Genomic DNA, 21,440 nt, shown 5'->3' on the forward strand with positions numbered 1-21,440 from the left:
CCCGTATTGCTGGACCAATGATGACGAAATGACCATATTTCTTACGTCATCATTTAGAGCTAGTCATACACGTATGTGTATGACTAGCTCTAAATGATGACGTAAGAAATACGTGTATGACTAGCTCTAAATGATGACGTAAGAAATATGGTCATTTCGTCATCATTGGTCCAGCAATACGGGCACAGATTTGATGTTTTTCTGCGTAAGCCTCAAATGGCGGAACAGCTGTCACGACAAATGAGACAGGCCGACCACATTACTTGCGCGCTCTGCTTGCGCAAGTAATAATGCTTAAAACACCAGAAGGGGTTCCCGCCCAGAATGGGTTAAGAAAATGTATCAATACACAGTGGTGGAACAAGTACTGAAATGTTTTACTAAGCCAAATGTCCATGCCGCTCAACACCTCCAACTGTCTATCCTCCCTTAAAGGGGAATTCCATGCTAGAAGGCTTTCTTGCCTTTATTTTTTGTTGTTACGTCCCCACCAAAGAGGTCCAGGTGTTATTTTTTGCAAAAGCGCATTATTGGCTATTTCCCCTAATAATATAAGCCCTCAATGGGGGTTGGGTTTTAGTGCTAATTCGCTTATTTCCATTGAAATAGGTAGTAAAGTGTGCCGCTTGGGATACTATTTACATTATGAAGAGAGAATATATACATGTATGATTTTTTGAGCGATGGAAATAAGCAAATTAGCACAACACCCAAAAGCCCCATTCAATTCAATTCAATGCAATGCAATTAAACTAAATTCATTGAGGTCTTATGGTAGGGGAAATATCCAATAATGCGCTTTTGCACAAAATAACAACATTTCTTTGTAGTAACAACTACAAAGAAATGTAAGAAAGCCTTCTAGCATGGAATTCTCCCTAAATGCCTGCCTAGCTGAGCTTCAAAGCCGGATGTCTACAAATGTCCTGCAACTTAACACTAATAAGTCCTAAGTTCTCCTTAGAGTTTGGCCCTCTCACCTCTAGAACCCTCTAGAACCCATGCACCTACACAACTGTCCTCTCACCTCTAGAACCCATGCACCTACACAACTGTCTCTAGAGTTCGGCCCTCTCACCTCTAGAACCCAATCAACCCATGCACCTACACAACTGTCTCTAGAGTTCGGCCCTCTCACCTCTAGAACCCAATCAACCCATGCACCTACACAACTGTCTCTAGAGTTCGGCCCTCTCACCTCTAGAACCCAATCAACCCATGCACCTACACAACTGTCTCTAGAGTTCGGCCCTCTCACCTCTAGAACCCAATCAACCCATGCACCTACACAACTGTCTCTAGAGTTCGGCCCTCTCACCTCTAGAACCCAATCAACCCATGCACCTACACAACTGTCTCTAGAGTTCGGCCCTCTCACCTCTAGAGCCCTGCATGCACCTACACAACTGTCTCCACTCCATGTCAGCCAATGTCACACTATAGCCAAACATGTGGGTCTACTACTGGTCTCTCTGACCTCCGTCTCGAGGCCCATGCAGGTAAAATCTGTGGTTCGCACTTGCTTTTGTAATCTACGTTACTAGTCCTTCTTTCCACCCCTAACCTTCAATGCACTCATTTCATCCCGCCTGGACTATACAGTAACGCCCTCTATTCAACACTCAGCGAAGGATCCATACACCGCCTACAGTTAGTACAGACTCATGGGACTCATCACAGTACCAGTGAATGGTCTGGCACCACCCCAGTACCAGTGAATGGTCTGGCACCACCCCAGTACCAGTGAATGGCCTGGCACCACCCCAGTACCAGTGAATGGTCTGGCACCACCCCAGTACCAGTGAATGGTCTGGCACCACCCCAGTACCAGTGAATGGCCTGGCACCACCCCAGTACCAGTGAATGGTCTGGCACCACCCCAGTACCAGTGAATGGTCTGGCACCACCCCAGTACCAGTGAATGGTCTGGCACCACCCCAGTACCAGTGAATGGTCTGGCACCACCCCAGTACCAGTGAATGGTCTGGCACCACCCCAGTACCAGTGAATGGCCTGGCACCACCCCAGTACCAGTGAATGGTCTGGCACCACCCCAGTACCAGTGAATGGCCTGGCACCACCCCAGTACCAGTGAATGGTCTGGCACCACCCCAGTACCAGTGAATGGTCTGGCACCACCCCAGTACCAGTGAATGGTCTGGCACCACCCCAGTACCAGTGAATGGCCTGGCACCACCCCAGTACCAGTGAATGGCCTGGCACCACCCCAGTACCAGTGAATGGACTGGCACCACCCCAGTACCAGTGAATGGTCGGCACCACCCCAGTACCAGTGAATGGCCTGGCACCACCCCAGTACCAGTACCAGTGAAGTGAAGAAACAACAGGGCAAGAGATGAGCTCTCAAACTTGGATTCTGCTCCTCTGTTACTCCCATTTCCCAAGTTTTCAAATATATAAAAGGGAAAAAAATGGATATGGGACTGAAGTGGTTAGTGTGTTGTGTAATAATAATAATCAACTAATCAACTGTAACTAAAAGTTTTCAATTAATTGTAGTGGAGTAATGAAGTAGGCTATAGAATGTTTGCCTCTGAGATGATAGATCAGTAAAAGTACTGAGCATGTGGAAACAGTCCAGTAAAGTAAATGTACTTAGTTACTTGACACCGCTGATTGATCATGGGGTCACCGTAGTGGTTCACTGGCCATCGGCGGCTTTAGATGCTCGCTGGGTGTGCTACTTAATGCGCGCGCAGCGAGATGATGAATGCCTTGTCAGGTCTGTCTTTTGATTAGTACTAGTGTTCACCTCGGGGCACTCGGGGCATTGATTAATAATGCTGAAACAAAATAAATTAAAAAATCCTTTGACTATATGCCTCCCCTTATTAGAATGAGAAAACAGCTTATAACCGCCCACAGGTCTCTGTGTGCGTGCGAGCGTGTGTGTGTGTGTGTGTGTGCGTGCATGCATGTTGTTAATGGCCCACTGCATGAAAGTGAAATTCAGATGATGGAACAATCTATGGAAAAGAACATTCCATCAAATATTACTTCATTCTGATCTGTCCGGTCTTGTACAACATAGTCTTTGGTAAATGTCATACGAGTCTCATTGTAGTCGTAATGCAGAATATATGGAGCTCAGTCAGTAGTGCCTATAATTGCGTCACATCTCCTGATCCGTCTACAAAGCTGTCAATACCTTATTTAAACTCCTCACAAAACCGGACTACGGTTGATTATTTCTCCCCTTCAGCAATAGAGCGTCGCAGTCCCTCCCCCTTTCAGAACGACGAGTGGCCCAGGAAATGAAATGCAATGCATTTCTCCCATAGGATTTTCTTTAAGTATTTATTTGAAGACGGTTACGCCGCGGACAAAGCCAACAAGGATCATGACAAATCATGACAATGAACACAATGTTTTGGGCCGATCAAATAATTTATAAGAAGAAAAACAAAACAAATAGTGTTGTCTCCTGCCTTTATTCTCTTCTTTCTAATTATTTGATCGGCCCAAAATATTGTGTTCATTGTCATGATTTGTCACGATCCGAGTTGACTTTGTCCACGGCGTAACCGTCTTTAAATAAATACTTAAAGAAAATCCTATGGGAGAAATGCATTGCATTCATTTCCTGGGCCACTCGTCGTTCTGATTGGGGGAGGGACTGCGACGCTCTATAGAGGGTATGTGCGTGACATCATCATCAAACCAGGAAGTTATGCAGGATTGCCTACTAAGTGGCTAAAAACTACTTTCTGGCCCTGACAGCCCATTCATCCACACAGAAAAGTCATATTTAATTGCCTTAAACGACATTAAACAATGTTAAACTCACTTTACCTGTCACTTTGCCACTCGATTTGCCATTCACTTTATGCATGCGCATACCCTCAATACCAATTGGTATTGTGTTTTATATATCTTTCATTAGTAGGCTACCACCTTTACAACGAGGTATAAGGTATTCCCAAAAGGACTGTCAAACTAGGAAGGGTATGGCCTGGTCAGCCTGCGATGACATGCATAAGATCTGGTCAAACTAGGAAGGGTATGGCCTGGTCAGCCTGCGATGACATGCATAAGATCTGGTCAAACTAGGAAGGGTATGGCCTACAGGTCAGCCTGCAATGACATGCATAAGATCTGGTCATCCAAGCTTAGTAAGGCCCGACTCACACTTTTCGATCTAGCATACAACATTGATGCATGCTACAGTAGAATGTAGATGTATACAAAGGGTGTGATACATCTTGCCCCAATGCATTTCCAATGGAAGTCACATGGTTTGACACATTTGTGTTACACAAAATGCAAGAGAGAAACCGTTGGATGGCACTTACACCCGCCTTCTAATGAGAGCGCAAAATCTGTCTTGGAAGAGAAGAGCCACCCATCGACTAATCTGAGATCTAATATATTTCTAAATGTGTGCCTACTGTACGTACATCAGTATTTTTAAATTTCGATTGTCATCTGTTACACACTGCAAAAAATCATGGCTTGTGGAAACATCAAACATTTCCTAGAATGGGTTGCTGTGTGAAACAAATGACGCACCAAACCAACCCAGGTGTTTTCATTACAGTATTACACTATGCCACTTCTTTAAATTTCATGCGTGTGCATGTGTGTGTGCACGTGTGTGTGTGCGCGCGTGTGTGTGTGTGTGTGTGTGTGTGCATGACACAGTTCTAATTACTGTTCTTGGCCACATGACAACAGTAATAGCTGTAGGCTCATAATTTTAATTTAAAGCAAATGTAACCATATAATGGACTTGTAAAAGGTCCTCAGTGTTGACAAGTGTCTTCAAGCATGTTACTGTATACAATACAATGAATAGTCATGTCTATGAAATCCTGAAACGATATATGAGCCCATATTATTACTTCATTCCATAGATGTTTAAGTAGCCCATTTAGGCCTGACGTAGAAATAAAAAAAACGTTCACTCTGAAAGAATATATACCTAATTCAAAGATTTGTGCCGCATTTTTAAGATTTTTCAAAAAGTAGCAGACCTACAAGTTCATAGCGCGCCACTCGGTGGCGTGCTATGAGCTTGTAGATCTGCTATTCTTCCAATAGCCAAAGTATAACAGAATGCTTGAAACACCAAAAGGGGTACCCGCCCCAAAATGGGTTCAAATGTAAAAAAAAAAAAAATTGAATTTGAAGCGGTCTGTCCCTGTGTGTGTCAGGCGGTGTCAATAGAGTGGTGTGTATAGGTGTATCACCTATATTGGGCATCCAAGGTGTACAAAGAAAGACATTTGATTGTCCTAAATGTGACAGACCCCCCCCCCCCCCCCCCCCAGTCCCCCACCCTCTCTCCCCCGGGCCAAGAGGCATCTTGCAATGGAATAAAGCAATCCATGGATCCACTGAACCTTGACAAATCCATCAGTGGGTTTTTCTATTTGAAAATGTCAGGGTGTCAATCAATATGGTGAAATGGATGCCCCGCGTGTTTCACATAGCTGAAGTCGTCTGGAGTGTTGCAATTTGACATATCGAAAATGACTTTCGCTGCATGGCATATATGGCATATAACAAACAGTGCCATTATATCCTTTTATTTTTTATTCATATGAAACACCAGTCTATGCACACAGAAGAACACCGGGTGAAAATCGATGAACATATGTCACACATAGTCAATAAACTGTATAATGTGATTTTTGCAAGATCCAAAGACACAAGTATTAAAGTACAGCATAATGGAAATAGAACATTCAATAGACTATCAACATATTGATACAATACTCTTTTCCCCACCCCCCCCGCATCTGTAAAAAGAAAATAAATATCGGTTATTCTTTGTACATTTTGCTCCAAACACTCCCCCGCGACTGATGGCGATATGACTGTATTATGTAAAAGTACAAAGTGTGTCGAAGTATAATAAGGCATCAAATCAAATTATTAGAACGAGATTTCCCCTGTGACAAAAATGTCCCTCCCCCCCCCTTGTCCCCCTATTATGGCAAAACCACAAAAAAACAACGCAGTATATACCATTCGTCAGTCGGGTTTCTGTGCCCTTTTGCATTCTCACCACAAAAATATAGATCAATCTATGTTAAAGTAACTCTGTAATGTCTAACCAATGATTTTTAAGTACAGTTTACAGTACAGTATGAAGTCTATGAACAATCAAGGCGGTGGGTTGTTGTGCGCTGCAGCCAGCACGTTGTAAAGTGCAAAAAAACCCAATGGAAAGCAAGGTATTTATCCCATTTTGTGCGGGAACCCCTTTTGGTGTCAGCATTATGTTATGCTTTATAGCTATTGAAAAATAGCAGATCTACAAGCTCATAGCGCGCTTGTAGGTCTGCTATTTTTGAAAAATCGAAGAACGACTGACATAGAAACATAGCTTTTTCAGAAAACTGTCAGGATGTAGAAGACATTTTTAGAATCTGATCTTAGGTCAAAATGGGTTATTAATAGACGACTCAGTTCAGTGTACAGCCTTGGCACTTTTGACAAATTGCCCGGTTGCATCAGATAATGCTAATCGTTATTATCCTGGCTGGCTCGGGGCGATAGGATATTATAATTCTGTTGCCTCCGTCCGCGAGGCGCTGCGCGCCACTTACATAAGATCATCCACTGCTGCAGAGCTGCCAATAGCCTACCAAATAATAATAATAATAATAAATAAAAAAGATAATACTAGCCTGCAGACTTTAGTTTTTTGTTTTTTTAAGGACATCTATAAAGTTAGAATAATTTGAAAAATCTGAATCAGTGGTTCTCAAGCTCTTTAGACTGCGACGAGTCACGTGACCCCCCAAAATAATCATATTTTAACTGGGAAGCCTCCAAAATAATCACAATAATAGTATAGTTTGTCGACTTTTGAGGCAGTATATTATGGACTTTTAATAATTTTTTTATTAATTTAAAAAGGTCTTAAAAAAGTCCTTAAATTTTCACTTAAGGGATGTATTTGGAAATTGGAAATACTCAAGTAAAGTACAAATATCTCAAAATTGTACTTAGGTACAGCAGTTAATAAATTTATTTTGTTACTTTTACACCACTCGAAATTTGATTTGACATTTTAAAATCTTAAAGTATTTTTCATTCGTCGTGTTTGGATTCTTCGTTCACCCCTAAGGACTATTTTACAACATTCCCGGTGAGCCAAAGAAAGACACCCTGCCCCGACCGGGTACAGTAAAACCATAGAAATAAAGTCCTGTCTTGAGTGAAGCACTGATTCCTTACAGTAAAGTGGTGAACCGAATGCATGCAAAAAACACTGTATACAATAACACAACAAGAGTAGCAATCTGAGAAGAGATACATGGTCCCCAAATGTGTTATTGCGAAGACCTTCTTTGTGTTTGTTTGTGTTTGAACCCCAGCCGGTGTGAGAAAAAGCCACACAACGTACTGTATACAGCAACACAAAGCTTTTTCAGGTTGGCTGTATACGGATATAAGCGCCTGGATACTTTGTCCAGTGTCTCACATAATAGGGTGCGTTCGGAAATGCGCACCGGGAAATGCGGTCGGTTTGTCGAGTGTATACTGGCCTGGGCGGTGACGTCATATAGAGTGCATTGAGTGCATGTGCCTTATTTACGAACGACCAGTTACAACTAAACACACCTTCCTGTAGCCAGGGGGGGGGGGGGGGGGGGGGGGGCGTGCACTTTTGAGTTTTTAGTCTGCACTCTCTGAGAGCCAGAGAGCCAGAGAGCCAACGAAAAAACGCCAAACTATTTTAACACAAGCAAGTAGAAGCAACATGGCTGAAGCGATTGCATTTTGCAACCTTTTCCTCCGCCATTTTTCGCAACCGGGGGGCGCTCGAGACACAGCTGTGACGCAAGCACACGATTCACACCATGGATAGCCTCAGTACCAGGCTTTCATTTTTGTTGGTGCAACAATTGAAAGCCTGGAGGAACGCATTGGCCGATCTGGTCTAAAAGTGGGAGTCAACCCTTTCCTGGTGGGCGTCGCTCCAAATGATGTGACGTAGCACTGCACTAGGGGGGAGAGGAGGGGCCGGGGGTGACGGACAGATCGATGAGATCCAATCAGGGCGTGCGCAAATCTGAGCCGCGACCCGCCCCTCTAGACCAGAAACCTAACACGTTAGCTCAGGCTACACCATGGACAACCCCCAGCTTCAGGGTTAGGGTCAATCAGTGGACAACCCCCAGGCTTCAGGGTAGGGTCGCTCAGTAGACAACCCCCAGCTTCAGGGTAGGGTCGCTCAGTGGACAACCCCCAGCTTCAGGGTAGGGTCTCTCAGTGGACGACCCCAGCTTCAGGGTAGGGTCTCTCAGTGGACGACCCCAGCTTCAGGGTAGGGTCGCTCAGTGGACAACCCCCAGCTTCAGGGTAGGGTCACTCAGTAGACAACCCCCAGCTTCAGGGTAGGGTCGCTCAGTGGACAACCCCAGCTTCAGGGTAGGGTCTCTCAGTGGACAACCCCAGCTTCAGGGTAGGGTCTCTCAGTGGACGACCCCAGCTTCAGGGTAGGGTCGCTCAGTGGACGACCCCAGCTTCAGGGTAGGATCGCTCAGTGGACAACCCCCAGCTTCAGGGTAGGGTCGCTCAGTGGATGACCCCAGCTTCAGGGTAGGGTTGCTCAGTGCGGGCACTCGGTACAACTGGTGCGCAGCGCACTGGATTTTCGAACGACAACGTACCGAGTGCACCGAATAAACGAACGACAAGAGAGCACACCAGTGCGTTCAGGGTTAGAGAACACACCAGTGCGTTCAGGGTTAGAGAACACACCAGTGCGTTCAGGGCGCATTTCCGAACGCGCCCTATGATAGTGTCGATTTCGCCGACTAAAACTATGAGGAAAAATATTCGTCGACTACCGTTTTCCACTGAGAAAAAAGAAATAGATAAAAACTAAGCCATGATGACTAAAACGAAGACTAAATCATGTTGACAATTTTTGTCAACAAATGAAAACTAGACTAAAATGTTAGGGAGGGACTATAGTGGACAAGAGATACAGTGTAAGTAAAAGACAGAAGTAATTTCACACACGTGGTTGCATGCTGAAAATAGTCGATCTACTTGTCGATGGGCTATTTTCAGCAAGTGACAACACTGAAACAGATGACTAAAATGTGACTCAAACTAAATAAAGTTTCATTCCAAAGACGACTATTAAGCTAAAAAATAAAAATTTGCTGTGAAAACCAACACTACAATCTCACAGAGGAAGTCCATGTACTTCCTGTTATGTTTTTAGTTGTTTTTCTTGGTATGGTATTGCCGTTTATTTTATTTATTTTTTGTCTAGTGTGAAAAGTGCAAGGAAAAATAATGTATCACTGTTATACCTCAGCAGTTATTAGGTCCATTGCTTATTTATAGACGTTCTTTGGGGGTTCATATCCATCCAAAAAAACATTGCTGAGAGACGCTATACTTTACATCAACTTATTGCTCTCTAAGGCAATGCGTTTCGCCCCAAAACAACCCGAATGAAAAGACCCAAATACATTTTGCGAAACATCTCCATCATGACCACCAAAACAGTTCACGCACTTTAACCCATTTTGGGGCGGGAACCACTTTTGGTGTCTTAAGCATTCTGTTACACTTTAGCTATTGAAAAATAGCAGATCTACAAGCTCATAGCGCGGCACCGAGTGCCGCGCCACGAGCTTGTAGGTCTGCTATTTTTGAAAAATCGTGAAAAATGTGCCTGAAAATCTTGGAATATATATTCCAAGATTTTTTATTCAAATCTTTGCTACTGGGAGGGTCCCTGGAACAACCAATTTTCAGATGGGGGGCCAATTTGAGGTCCTTGACATGAATATGTTTGAGAACCACTGACATTAGAAACATGGGGTTTTTTCTGAAAACTGTCAGGATTTAGAAGACATTTTGTAGAATCGTTCCCAGGTCAAAATGGGTTATTAAACGCTTATTCTTTAAACGTCTGAGTGGCGCACCCACGGTATACATACGATACAAACCCAAATGTCTCGGAATTGGCCGCGCCTCAGTGGCAGTTAGGGATGTATCATTGGGTGCTCAGTGAGGCTAAACAGTCCACCCCCCCCCCCCCCCTCCCCAACAGTGCGTGTCTTTTTTTTATAGGAGCATGTACAGTACCAAAACCCAGCCCTACATTGCACATGCAGTTGGGTTTTCTTTTTTTTTTCTTTTTTTTTTTTTGAACGCCGATATCCTCCTGCACACACGTTATTTAATTGGTCACAGTTGTCGTTAAGTAAACGTGAAACAGCTCTTTGTTTACACAGATTCATAACCATATGAATACACTGATAAGAACTCTTACAGACATGTCAAGAGACGACCGTTTAAGTCCATGCACTTCATGCATAGATGATGATCGATGGGCATATCTGGGTGGGCATCGATGGGTGGGCATCAATGGGTGGGCGTCTGGGTGGAGTAAGCGGCTCAGAGAAAAGATTGAGAGGTTTACGGTTCGTCTATTATTGTCTCAAGTCCGGTACTATCTGAGGGAGGACGAAATCCATTTGACCCGACCGCCCTGTCGGTCGGTAAGTCCGACGCAACGGTCGGTATAAGTCCGACGCGGTTGAGAAATGGCCGACTGACGGCCCGTCGGACTTACCGACCGACCGTCGGACTACCGACCGAAAGGGCGGTCGGGTCAAATGGATTTCGCCCTTACTGGACTATCTAGTCCATGTAGACCAGTGGTTCTTCCCTTACTGGACTATCTAGTCCATGTAGACCAGTGGTTCCCAAACCTTTTCATGTCAAGGACCCCCAAATTGACACTGATGAGCCCGCGGACCCCCATTTAAAAAAACCCCATAAGAGAAGATTTTGACGGCTCTAGCATTGATTCTCAACCCGTCTATAATTTCAAGGACTCCCCAGTTTGACATGAATTAGTCTACGGACCCCCCATTGAATGTCATTTCTATCTCTGGGACCCCCGATTTATATTGTAAAATCAATGTTAATGTAACTCTGAGAGTGTACAAATGTTAGGGTCCATTTGGTTTCATTTGTACACTCTCAGAGTTACACACATGAAAAGGGTCCATTTGGTTCCAAACTGTCATTTAGCTGGGGGACCCCCTGGAACTCCCTCAGGTACCCCTGGGGGTCCCCGGACCCCACTTTGGGAACCACTGATGTAGACCACCTGTTTTAGCACACGATTATTACCACAATGTCCTCATTATCCACCGGTATACCATTTTGTGAACCATACTAGTGTTATTATGTATTTCCTATTTCTTTACCATGCTATTTATTTTGTAATTATTTTTTTTAGGGGTTCCACTATTACTTACAATATCTCCACAACTTTTGGATATGTTCAAAAACCTCAAACATAATACAGTATGATCCTCCCGATTCCCTCATAACTATACTTTACAGCAACACATCTATAGACCAATACATATCTGACACATACTTACATACGACATCTCTCTCTATATCATTCCCACGTCCGTACCGTATTCCACAAATGCGCATGGCGATTCAATGTGGAAAAGCGTCATGTAGGGGTGATAATATAGTCTGTTGTAGGTCTTCAAACTGGTCGTTTTATTGTGTGAGGGTCCCGTAGCTTGAGGCCTCGTATCGTGTGCGTCAGATTGTGCAGGGAAAGTTTTCAAAGTGTCTCTGTGGCCACATCATGAAGTCCGACTGTCTGTTTTTTTTCTTTTTGTGTCAGTGTTAATAGTTGAATCTTCTCAGTCATTTATTGGTGTCAGGTGGCCTTTTTAGATGAGGATTATAAAGGCCCTTGCTTATTGGACGACACGCTTTGCCTTCTACTTACTTCATGCCGCTTCGCAGCACCTGATTGGCTGCGATGAGCATGACGCTGATGATGAACGCGATGGCGAAGGCGCATATCAGGCTCTTGCGCACACACGTCTGCTTGACCTGCTGCGTCGGACTCGCTGGGAGGAGAACGCGAGGAGGGGGAGGAGGAGGAGGAAGAGGGGGAGGTGGTGGTGGTGGGAGGGGGAGGAGGAGGAGGAGGAGGAGGAGGAGGAGGAGGAGGAGGAGGAGGAGGAGGAGGAGGAGGAGGAAGAGGGGGAGGTGGTGGTGGTGGGAGGGGGAGGAGGAGAAGGGGGAGGGGGAGGGGGAGGGGGAGGAGGAGGAGGAGGAGGGGGAGGAGGTGGTGAGGAGGAGGAGGAGGAGAAGGGGGAGGGGGTGGTGAGGAGGAGGAGGAGGTGGTGGGGCGAGGAGACAAAGAAAGGGAGACAGAGAGAGAAAAGGTATTAGATCATCTGCCTGCATGCGGGTCCATCGAATTGAATCTTATTTAATGCTAGAGTCATTTCATTATTTAACCCATTCTGAACGGGAACCCATTTTGGTGTTAGCATCATGTCGTGCTTTAGCTATTGAAAAATAGCAGATCTACAAGCTCGTAGCGCACCACTCGGTGGCGCGCTACGAGCTTGTAGATCTGGTCTGCTATTTTTGAAAAATCGAAGAACGACTGACATTTTTTTAATCTGATCTCAGGTCAGAATGGGTTAATGAAAGTCATTTCCAAGCCAAGAGCTCATCACAAAAGTATGCAAACACAATTACGGGACGGACAAAAGCCAGGCGGCTTCGTTTTCACACCTGTATGCAACATAATCGCATCTCGATTGCGAATGTTGACTCGGTTTTCCTTCAAATGAGATAGCAAACAAATGGGGCTTTGATCAGCACATTATGAGGTCTGTCGTGACGGGAAATCCCAGAAAATCTGTGGCATTCACACGCAAACTATTATATTAGTTGAGGATGGCTAAATCCCACCGCAAAAAGCCATCGTTCAATGCCAATCCAGGTCAAGCTTATATCGCCACCTCATAGCTGTCAGTGTTATTTTTGCATGGCTGTGTTGTTGGACATAAACACGGCTTAGCGTAGAGAAAGTTACACGACTGACAGTACAGTATATGTGGACCATGGTGACATTGATCAATTATTGATAAAAAAGTTTCTAATTATATTAATTTAGGCCCCAAAATCTATAAATCTCACACTATTATTGGATAAGTGCCAGGGACGTAATCCCGTAACCCCGACGTCTTTGCACTGAGTGCCAAAGACGACAAGACGTAATTAAAAAAATAATATATATATATATATATATATATATATATATATATATATATATATATTTTTTTTTTACTTTTTTTTTTTTACTTTTTTTTAAAACGCCCTCTCTTTTTTTATAATGGGAGAATTGGCACTCAGAGCCTAAACTGGTGACCACCAGGTGGCACTGAAGGAGTTTTAAGGCAACCGACCGGTTCCACGCGATGCACAAGATGCCCTTTTTTTTTCACTTGAGCACCTGCCCCTCTGTGCACGCCACTGCAGAAATGTGCATGGCTCCGCTGCAGTGTGAGACAGGGTTTACAGAATAGTATCAATGCAGTGTGAGACAGGGTTTACAGAATAGTATCAATGCAGTGTGAGACAGGGTTTACAGAATAGTATCAATGCAGTGTGAGACAGGGTTTACAGAATAGTATCAATGCAGTGTGAGACAGGGTTTACAGAATAGTATCAATGCAGTGTGAGACAGGGTTTACAGAATAGTATCAATGCAGTGAGACAGCGTTTACAGTATAGTATCAATGCAGTGTGAGACAGGGTTTACAGAATAGTATCAATGCAGTGTGAGACAGGGTTTACAGAATAGTATCAATGCAGTGTGAGACAGGGTTTACAGTATAGTATCAATGCAGTGAGACAGCGTTTACAGAATAGTATCAATGCAGTGTGAGACAGGGTTTACAGAATAGTATCAATGCAGTGTGAGACAGGGTTTACAGAATAGTATCAATGCAGTGTGAGACAGGGTTTACAGAATAGTATCAATGCAGTGTGAGACAGGGTTTACAGTATAGTATCAATGCAGTGAGACAGCGTTTACAGTATAGTATCAATGCAGTGAGACAGCGTTTACAGTATAGTATCAATGCAGTGAGACATCGTTTACAGAATAGTATCAAGTATCAGTGTTTACAGTAGCCTATAGTATCAAGGGGGCTTTTCACGCGAGGAAGTGACTGACGTGCCTTCTGATTATCAACGAGAGACGAGAGGGCATGTAGGGAACACAGCAGACGCAGCGACAAGCGGGAGCGAGAGCGACGCTGTGAAATCCTCACGTACCGTGCTCGTGTCTCACGCACGCACGCACGCACGCACGCACGCACACGCCACGTCAGGAGCAGTGGTGGAAAGTGACTGTCATGCACTAGGGGGATGCATAATCAAACAAGGGAGTGCACACAAGAGTAAAAACGGTTTTAAATTATATTTAATTGCAAATAATGAGGTGTGGGATGTGGGGATATCATATCAGTAATGACTGCAGTGTGTGTGGATGTTTGGAGAGTGGTGTGTGTGTGCGCGTGTTGTTTTAAATGGTGCAAAACATAACTTAAGAAAAGTAGCTCATAACATTTCTATGGTGGATTTTTATTAAACAAAAACTTTGCAGATAGAAAGACGATAATTCAAGCTTTTCGTTGCATTGTTTAATGCTTAATCTATATGTAAAGCGCCTTTATCCAAGGCGCTTTACATATAGATTGTGCATTACATCAACACATTCACGCACACACACACACACACACACACACACACACACACACACACACACACACACACACACACACACACACACTCATACACCGATGGCGGCGGAAGCCATGCAAGGCACCAACCAGCACATCGGGAGCAATTAGGGGTTCAGTGTCTTGCCCAAGGACACTTCGACATGTATGTAGAGTTGTAGACAGGAGGAGCCGGGATTCCAACCGCCGACCCATGGATCATTGGACGACCTGCTCTACCTCCTGAGCCACAGTCGCCCCACATGCTATACGTACACTTACTGTCTATATGTCCACCTGGCAGTCATCAGGGTTCTGTATGTGGTTCTCCTCTAAAGCTACAACAGGCTATACGTACTGTCTATGTCCACCTGGCAGTCCTCTGGGTTCTATGTGGTTCTGTAGCTATAGAACGGGCTGTACTTACTGTCTATGTCCAGCTGGCAGACCTCTGGGTTCTCTAAGTGGTTCTGAAGCTATAGAACGGGCTGTACTTACTGTCTATGTCCAGCTGGCAGTCCTGTGGGTTCTCTAAGTGGTTCTCCTCGGTCATGATGATGTTCTCGATGTCCTTCATGGACAGGTGGTCACAGAACGTGTCGTACAGCAGCCTCTTCAGCTCGTCCACCGTCAGCTTCTGCATGTCACACTGCCAAGGACAGAGGAGACGACATGTCACACTGCCAAGGACAGAGGAGACAACATGTCACACTGCCGAGGACAGAGGAGACAACATGTCACACTGCCAAGGACAGAGGAGACGACATGTCACACTGCCAAGGACAGAGGAGACGACATGTCACACTGCGAAGGACAGAGGAGACGACATGTCACACTGCCAAGGACAGAGGAGACGACATGTCACACTGCCAAGGACAGAGGAGACAACATGTCACACTGCCAAGGACAGAGGAGACGACATGTCACACTGCCAAGGACAGAGGAGACGACATGTCACACTGCCAAGGACAGAGGAGACAACATGTCACACTGCCAAGGACAGAGGAGACGACATGTCACACTGCCAAGGACAGAGGAGACAACATGTCACACTGCCAAGGACAGAGGAGACAACATGTCACACTGCCGAGGACAGAGGAGACAACATGTCACACTGCCAAGGACAGAGGAGACAACATGTCACACTGCCAAGGACAGAGGAGACAACATGTCACACTGCCAAGGACAGAGGAGACAACATGTCACACTGCCAAGGACAGAGGAGACAAAATGTCACACTGCCTGTCACGACTATGGTCGTGTTTGGTTATGATTAATTATGAGTGTTATGATTTATTAGTGTTATTTTGGATTATAAATATATATATGTTTATTGCTAATATTATATATATATTTATATGTTGGTATTGTTATAGTATATATATATATATGTATGTGGAATTATCTTAGGCCTAGATGTCTTCTAGTATGTATATATATATATATCTCTATACCTGCGCAGCAGTTGTTATGAACCTGTATTAGACTAACTCTCCTCCCATGCAGAGTATACTAATGGGTCTTCAGACAGACTGATTGTCATCAGCTGTGTGTCTGGGTACTCCCGTTGGCCATGACCATGGAGGCCTGATCATCCTCCCTGATTGGCTGACGGTCACGTGAGGGAGCTAACGGCCGTGGCTCTCACACTATTTAGCACATTCATTCCCAGACAGGCACTGGGGAAACACTGACTTTCAAGGTCTTTCCCCCATCCGTCGTATCGCTGTCGTTTCCAACTGTTTTGCCTTATTTGTGAAGTTGAACCTTTTGTTTAGTTAAGTTATTTCCCTTCGGAAAGGAGTAACTTTAGTTTTGTTTTGTGATCCGTTATTGTATTTATTTGCGTTAAGAGCCATTCATTTTGTAAACTATTGTTGATTCTTATAATTTATTCATCATACTCTTGAATAAATTCTTGTATTAAGACCTTGGTTTCATTTCTCCTCCATATATTACATTACCTTTACCCCTAGACATATGGTTTTGTAACACTGCCAAGGACAGAGGAGACAACATGTCACACTGCCAAGGACAGAGGAGACAACATGTCACACTGCCAAGGACAGAGGAGACGACATGTCACACTGCCAAGGACAGAGGAGACAACATGTCACACTGCCAAGGACAGAGGAGACGACATGTCACACTGCCAAGGACAGAGGAGACAACATGTCACACTGCCGAGGACAGAGGAGACAACATGTCACACTGCCAAGGACAGAGGAGACGACATGTCACACTGCCAAGGACAGAGGAGACAACATGTCACACTGCCAAGGACAGAGGAGACAACATGTCACACTGCCAAGGACAGAGGAGACAACATGTCACACTGCCAAGGACAGAGGAGACAACATGTCACACTGCCAAGGAGAGTCTTCATTAACTTGATTAGGCCTAATAACAAACTGTTAGTAACAAACTGACTGTTAGTTTCACTAAGTGTGAAACTGGCAAACCTCGGTATACCAACACAAACCTGCAAAAGGATATTGGACTTCCTCATAGATAGATAGGCCATAAGTGGCAGGGACGGATTAAAGTGAAAAAGGGCCCTGTGCCCAAATCGCCTGTCTTTTTTAATGCTGAACCTGGGAGCTGCACTCCAAGATTTCCCGTGCAAATGAAGTCTATTATATTCTTAGTGCTGCAATGTGTCTCCAGAGAGACGAGCGCTGAGGAGATGCATTTAGTCTTAGTTTTACTTTTTATTTCGTTTTCGGTGCTGAAAAAAGGGTAGTCGAGGAACATTTTCCGCCATAGTTTTAGTCGACGAAATGAACACTGCTTTACTGCCAGATGGTTCCACACTTTGTATTATTTGACACTATTTGACTTTACCACAGCAGAAGATTGTTTGCTTCTCTAAATACCAACAATGGTTGAGCATTGCTAGCCTGTGTTTGAATTGAATGCACCGTCAGGGTTTGATTGGGACCTGATTCACCAGTAATTAATGTATGGATCCTGTCGACCTATACCGAAAATATGAACCTGTGGATGTAACTGATCGCTCTGTGTCCAAGACTGGCATGACGCCATTAAGGCGCCCACGCACGTATGTATGTGTGATGACACAAACATATGGTAGACAAGGACAAAGGAAGAGACCTTGGATGACAGAAGTCAGGCGCGCACATGCACGCGCGCGCGCGCGCGCACACAAACACACACACACACACACACACACACACACACACACACACACACACACACACACACACACACACACACACACACACACACACACACACACACACACACACAGAAGGTAGATAAGGACAAAGGGAAGAGATCTCAGACGAAAGAAGTATGAAGTTAAAGTTGCGTGTCTTTTGATCTGAGCCTGGAAGGCATAGCTTTGCCTACTAATCAGAACTTTATGCCTTATTCTGAATTTTTAAAACGATCCTGCAAATATATACACCAACCAGTCCATCTGTTCTCTGCACCAACATTGTCAGGGGTAGAGCTCCAGCGCTCCATCAGCCAGATATAATAATTGTCAAGCTGTGTATGCAATAGTATAAGTATAATACGTCAAAACGTCCTCTGGGTGTCTGGTCTTTCTGTGGCGTGAGGTTGGAAGCCTCTGTCATACAGTATACAGAGAGCAGTGGTTCCCAAACTTTTTTAGCCCGTCACCCAAAAGAGAGATTAGACGTTTTGCCCGGGACCCAAACTAGTTAAAATAGCAGACCTACGAGCTCGTAGCGCGGCACTCGGTGACACGCTACGAGCTCGTAGGTCTGCTATTAGAAAATAGCAGATCTAGGTCTGCTTGTAGATCTGCTATTTTTCAAATAGCTAAAGTATAACATACTGCTAAAAAACACCAAAAGGGGTTCCTGTCCTGAATGGGTTCATATCAATTGATTACGGCGATACACACATACTGTAGGCCTACACTAAGGTCACATTCTCACCTAATACTTCGGTAGACTCAGATCCGTATGGGCGGGGAAAGGGAATTCTTGCATATTTAATTGGCTGCGGTTTGCCTTCACACTGTCATTCGCAGCAATTGGAAACGCAGCAGGGGGGACCTTTATCAATGTGTTCCGTTCATAAACTATAGCCTACACAGTGAAATCTATGGTGATAAAATTACACTCATAACGTGCATGTGTCGTGCCGTCTGGGACCACCCCCCCCTCTCTCTCTCTACGCACGCAGCCGCCACACACTGTTCTTTTGGGCATGGAGGCACAGCGCTGCATGAGCGCACTGATATAACTCCCCAGTCCCACACAGTGACAGCACTCCATGTTTACGGCACGCACAGACAGACAGACAGAATATTATGTAGGCTATAATACACTGCAGTGTTTTTATGTGTTTTCTTAAGCAATTGATTAATGTAGCCTACACGTCCTCATTTCGATCAGGGCTTCAGTCTCCTTATTCGACCACGTCTATCCACAGTAACGGGACATCTTTGCGCTGCGTAAAATAGGCCTTAACCGTCTCCAACTGTGTTCAGCTCCTCACCCGCCACATTATGTTTGCTTCATTTCCTTTATTTACTGCGGATTGCATTCACACCTGCACCGAATCGTAGTCAAGTGCGATTCGAAGCGAAGCGAAACCCACGTTTTTTGGCGGAGTAAAATGCGGTTATTTGCTGCGCATTAGGATTCGAATGAGCCTTCACACCTGCCAAACGAAGCGCACTTTCTGACAATGCGCAGCAGGATTCGTTTTAATCGCAGCAAAGCTCTCTGGTATGAATGCGACCTAAATGTTGATTCATCCATTTGGAACTCATTGTACAAATAAATGTAACCAAATGGACCCTGGCTTTCACGTCCAAGAGCACAGTGGTACATTTTGAGTTAATTTCACTGCGTAAGATTTTCTGCGATTTTTTGTGCCTCGTCTGCGCTGCCAATCGTAACGTCGTTACTCCAGTCATTATATCACCAATTAAGTCAGATGTGTCTTGAAGATTCACACCAACAACTCATTAGTTTCCATTACACGTCCACGTGAGCACGTGATTATCCACGCTAGTCTGAGCAAATAAATGAGCATTGTGTTTATTCTTGAGCAAATATCAGACGGATTCTATCACTCCTATAATTGGCTGCTCTCCACTGTAGGCCTACTGTACCTGTAAGCGTTTCAGAAGCAATTTCAAGATTTTACTTTGTCACTTTTAAAAGCCCTCCATGCTCATAAGTAGCCTACATTGACGACATGCTGAAGCCCTATGTATAAGCGTATAACCTCAGAACCTCAGGCCAGGCTTTATTGGCCGTTCCTTCGACAGAACTCGCTACTCAGGGTGATCAGGCTTTTTCGGTCCGGGCCCCCGCATGGGCTCTGGGAGGCCCTCCCTGAGAATCTGAGACTATAGTACAAACGGTGCTTTCTTTCTTTAAATGGGGTGTGCACGCTTTTCCGACATACCAGAGGACCGACATGCGGGAAAACGACCAGATTAAGGTTGGCGAACATGCGTTAAGGTTGTTGACCGGATTAAGGTTGGCGAACATGCGTTAAGGTTGGTGACCGGATTAAGGTTGGCGAACATGCGTTAAGGTTGTTGACCGGATTAAGGTTGGCGAACATGCGTTAAGGTTGTTGACCGGATTAAGGTTGGCGAACATGCGTTAAGGTTGGAGACCGGATTAAGGTTGGTGAACATGCGCTAAGGTTGTTGACCGGATTAAGGTTGGTGAACATGCGTTAAGGTTGGTGACCAGATTAAGGTTGGCGAACATGCGTTAAGGTTGGTGACCGGATTAAGGTTGGCGAACATGCGTTAAGGTTGGTGACCGGATTAAGGTTGGCGAACATGCGTTAAGGTTGGTGACCAGATTAAGGTTGGCGAACATGCGTTAAGGTTGGTGACCGGATTAAGGTTGGTGAACATGCGTTAAGGTTGGTGACCAGATTAAGGTTGGCGAACATGCGTTAAGGTTGGTGACCGGATTAAGGTTGGCGAACATGCGTTAAGGTTGGAGACCGGATTGAGGTTGGTGAACATGCGTTAAGGTTGGAGACCGGATTAAGGTTGGTGAACATGCGTTAAGGTTGGAGACCGGATTGAGGTTGGCGAACATGCGTTAAGGTTGGAGACCGGATTGAGGTTGGTGAACATGCGTTAAGGTTGGAGACCGGATTAAGGTTGGTGAACATGCGTTAAGGTTGGAGACCGGATTAAGGTTGGTGAACATGCGTTAAGGTTGGAGACCGGATTGAGGTTGGTGAACATGCGTTAAGGTTGGAGACCAGATTAAGGTTGGTGAACATGCGTTAAGGTTGTTGACCGGATTAAGGTTGGCGAACATGCGTTAAGGTTGGTGACCGGATTAAGGTTGGCGAACATGCGTTAAGGTTGGTGACCGGATTAAGGTTGGCGAACATGCATTAAGGTTGGAGACCGGATTGAGGTTGGCGAACATGCGTTAAGGTTGGAGACCGGATTAAGGTTGGTGAACATGCGTTAAGGTTGGAGACCGGATTGAGGTTGGCGAACATGCGTTAAGGTTGGAGACCGGATTAAGGTTGGTGAACATGCGTTAAGGTTGGTGACCGGATTAAGGTTGGTGAACATGCGTTAAGGTTGGAGACCGGATTAAGGTTGGTGAACATGCGTTAAGGTTGGCGACCGGATTAAGGTTGGCGAAACATGTGTTAAGGTTGGTGAACATGCATTAAGGTTGGTGAACATGCATTAAGGTTGGCGAACATGCATTAAGGTGGTGAACATGCGTTAAGATTGGCGAACATGCATTAAAGGTTGGTGAACATGCGTTGCTCTGTGCTTGCGGTTATGGTGAGGTTAGGGTTTGAGTTAGGTTGTCATTGTCGGACCAATAGTATGTGGAAACTAAAGCCTGTACCCGCCAGGAAAGCGTCCGC

General features: G+C 44.9%; 1 protein-coding gene across 1 annotated transcript in view; it reads right to left on the reverse strand.

The window, feature by feature from the left end:
• Window positions 1-11,763: 11,763 nt before the first annotated feature.
• Window positions 11,764-21,440, reverse strand: part of cabp7a (calcium binding protein 7a) — a gene marked incomplete at its 3' end in the record, with an annotated part of 65,263 nt that continues 55,586 nt past the window's right edge. The window contains exons 4-5 of the mRNA XM_083784374.1: window positions 15,066-15,216; window positions 11,764-11,891 (exon numbers count right to left, since the gene is read on the reverse strand). Coding sequence (XP_083640500.1) covers window positions 11,764-11,891; window positions 15,066-15,216 — 279 coding nt within the window. The remainder of the gene's footprint in view (window positions 11,892-15,065; window positions 15,217-21,440) is intronic.

The sequence above is a fragment of the Protomyctophum parallelum genome, assembly GCF_964188405.1.
Source record: "Protomyctophum parallelum genome assembly, chromosome: 15".
NCBI lineage: Eukaryota > Metazoa > Chordata > Actinopteri > Myctophiformes > Myctophidae > Protomyctophum > Protomyctophum parallelum.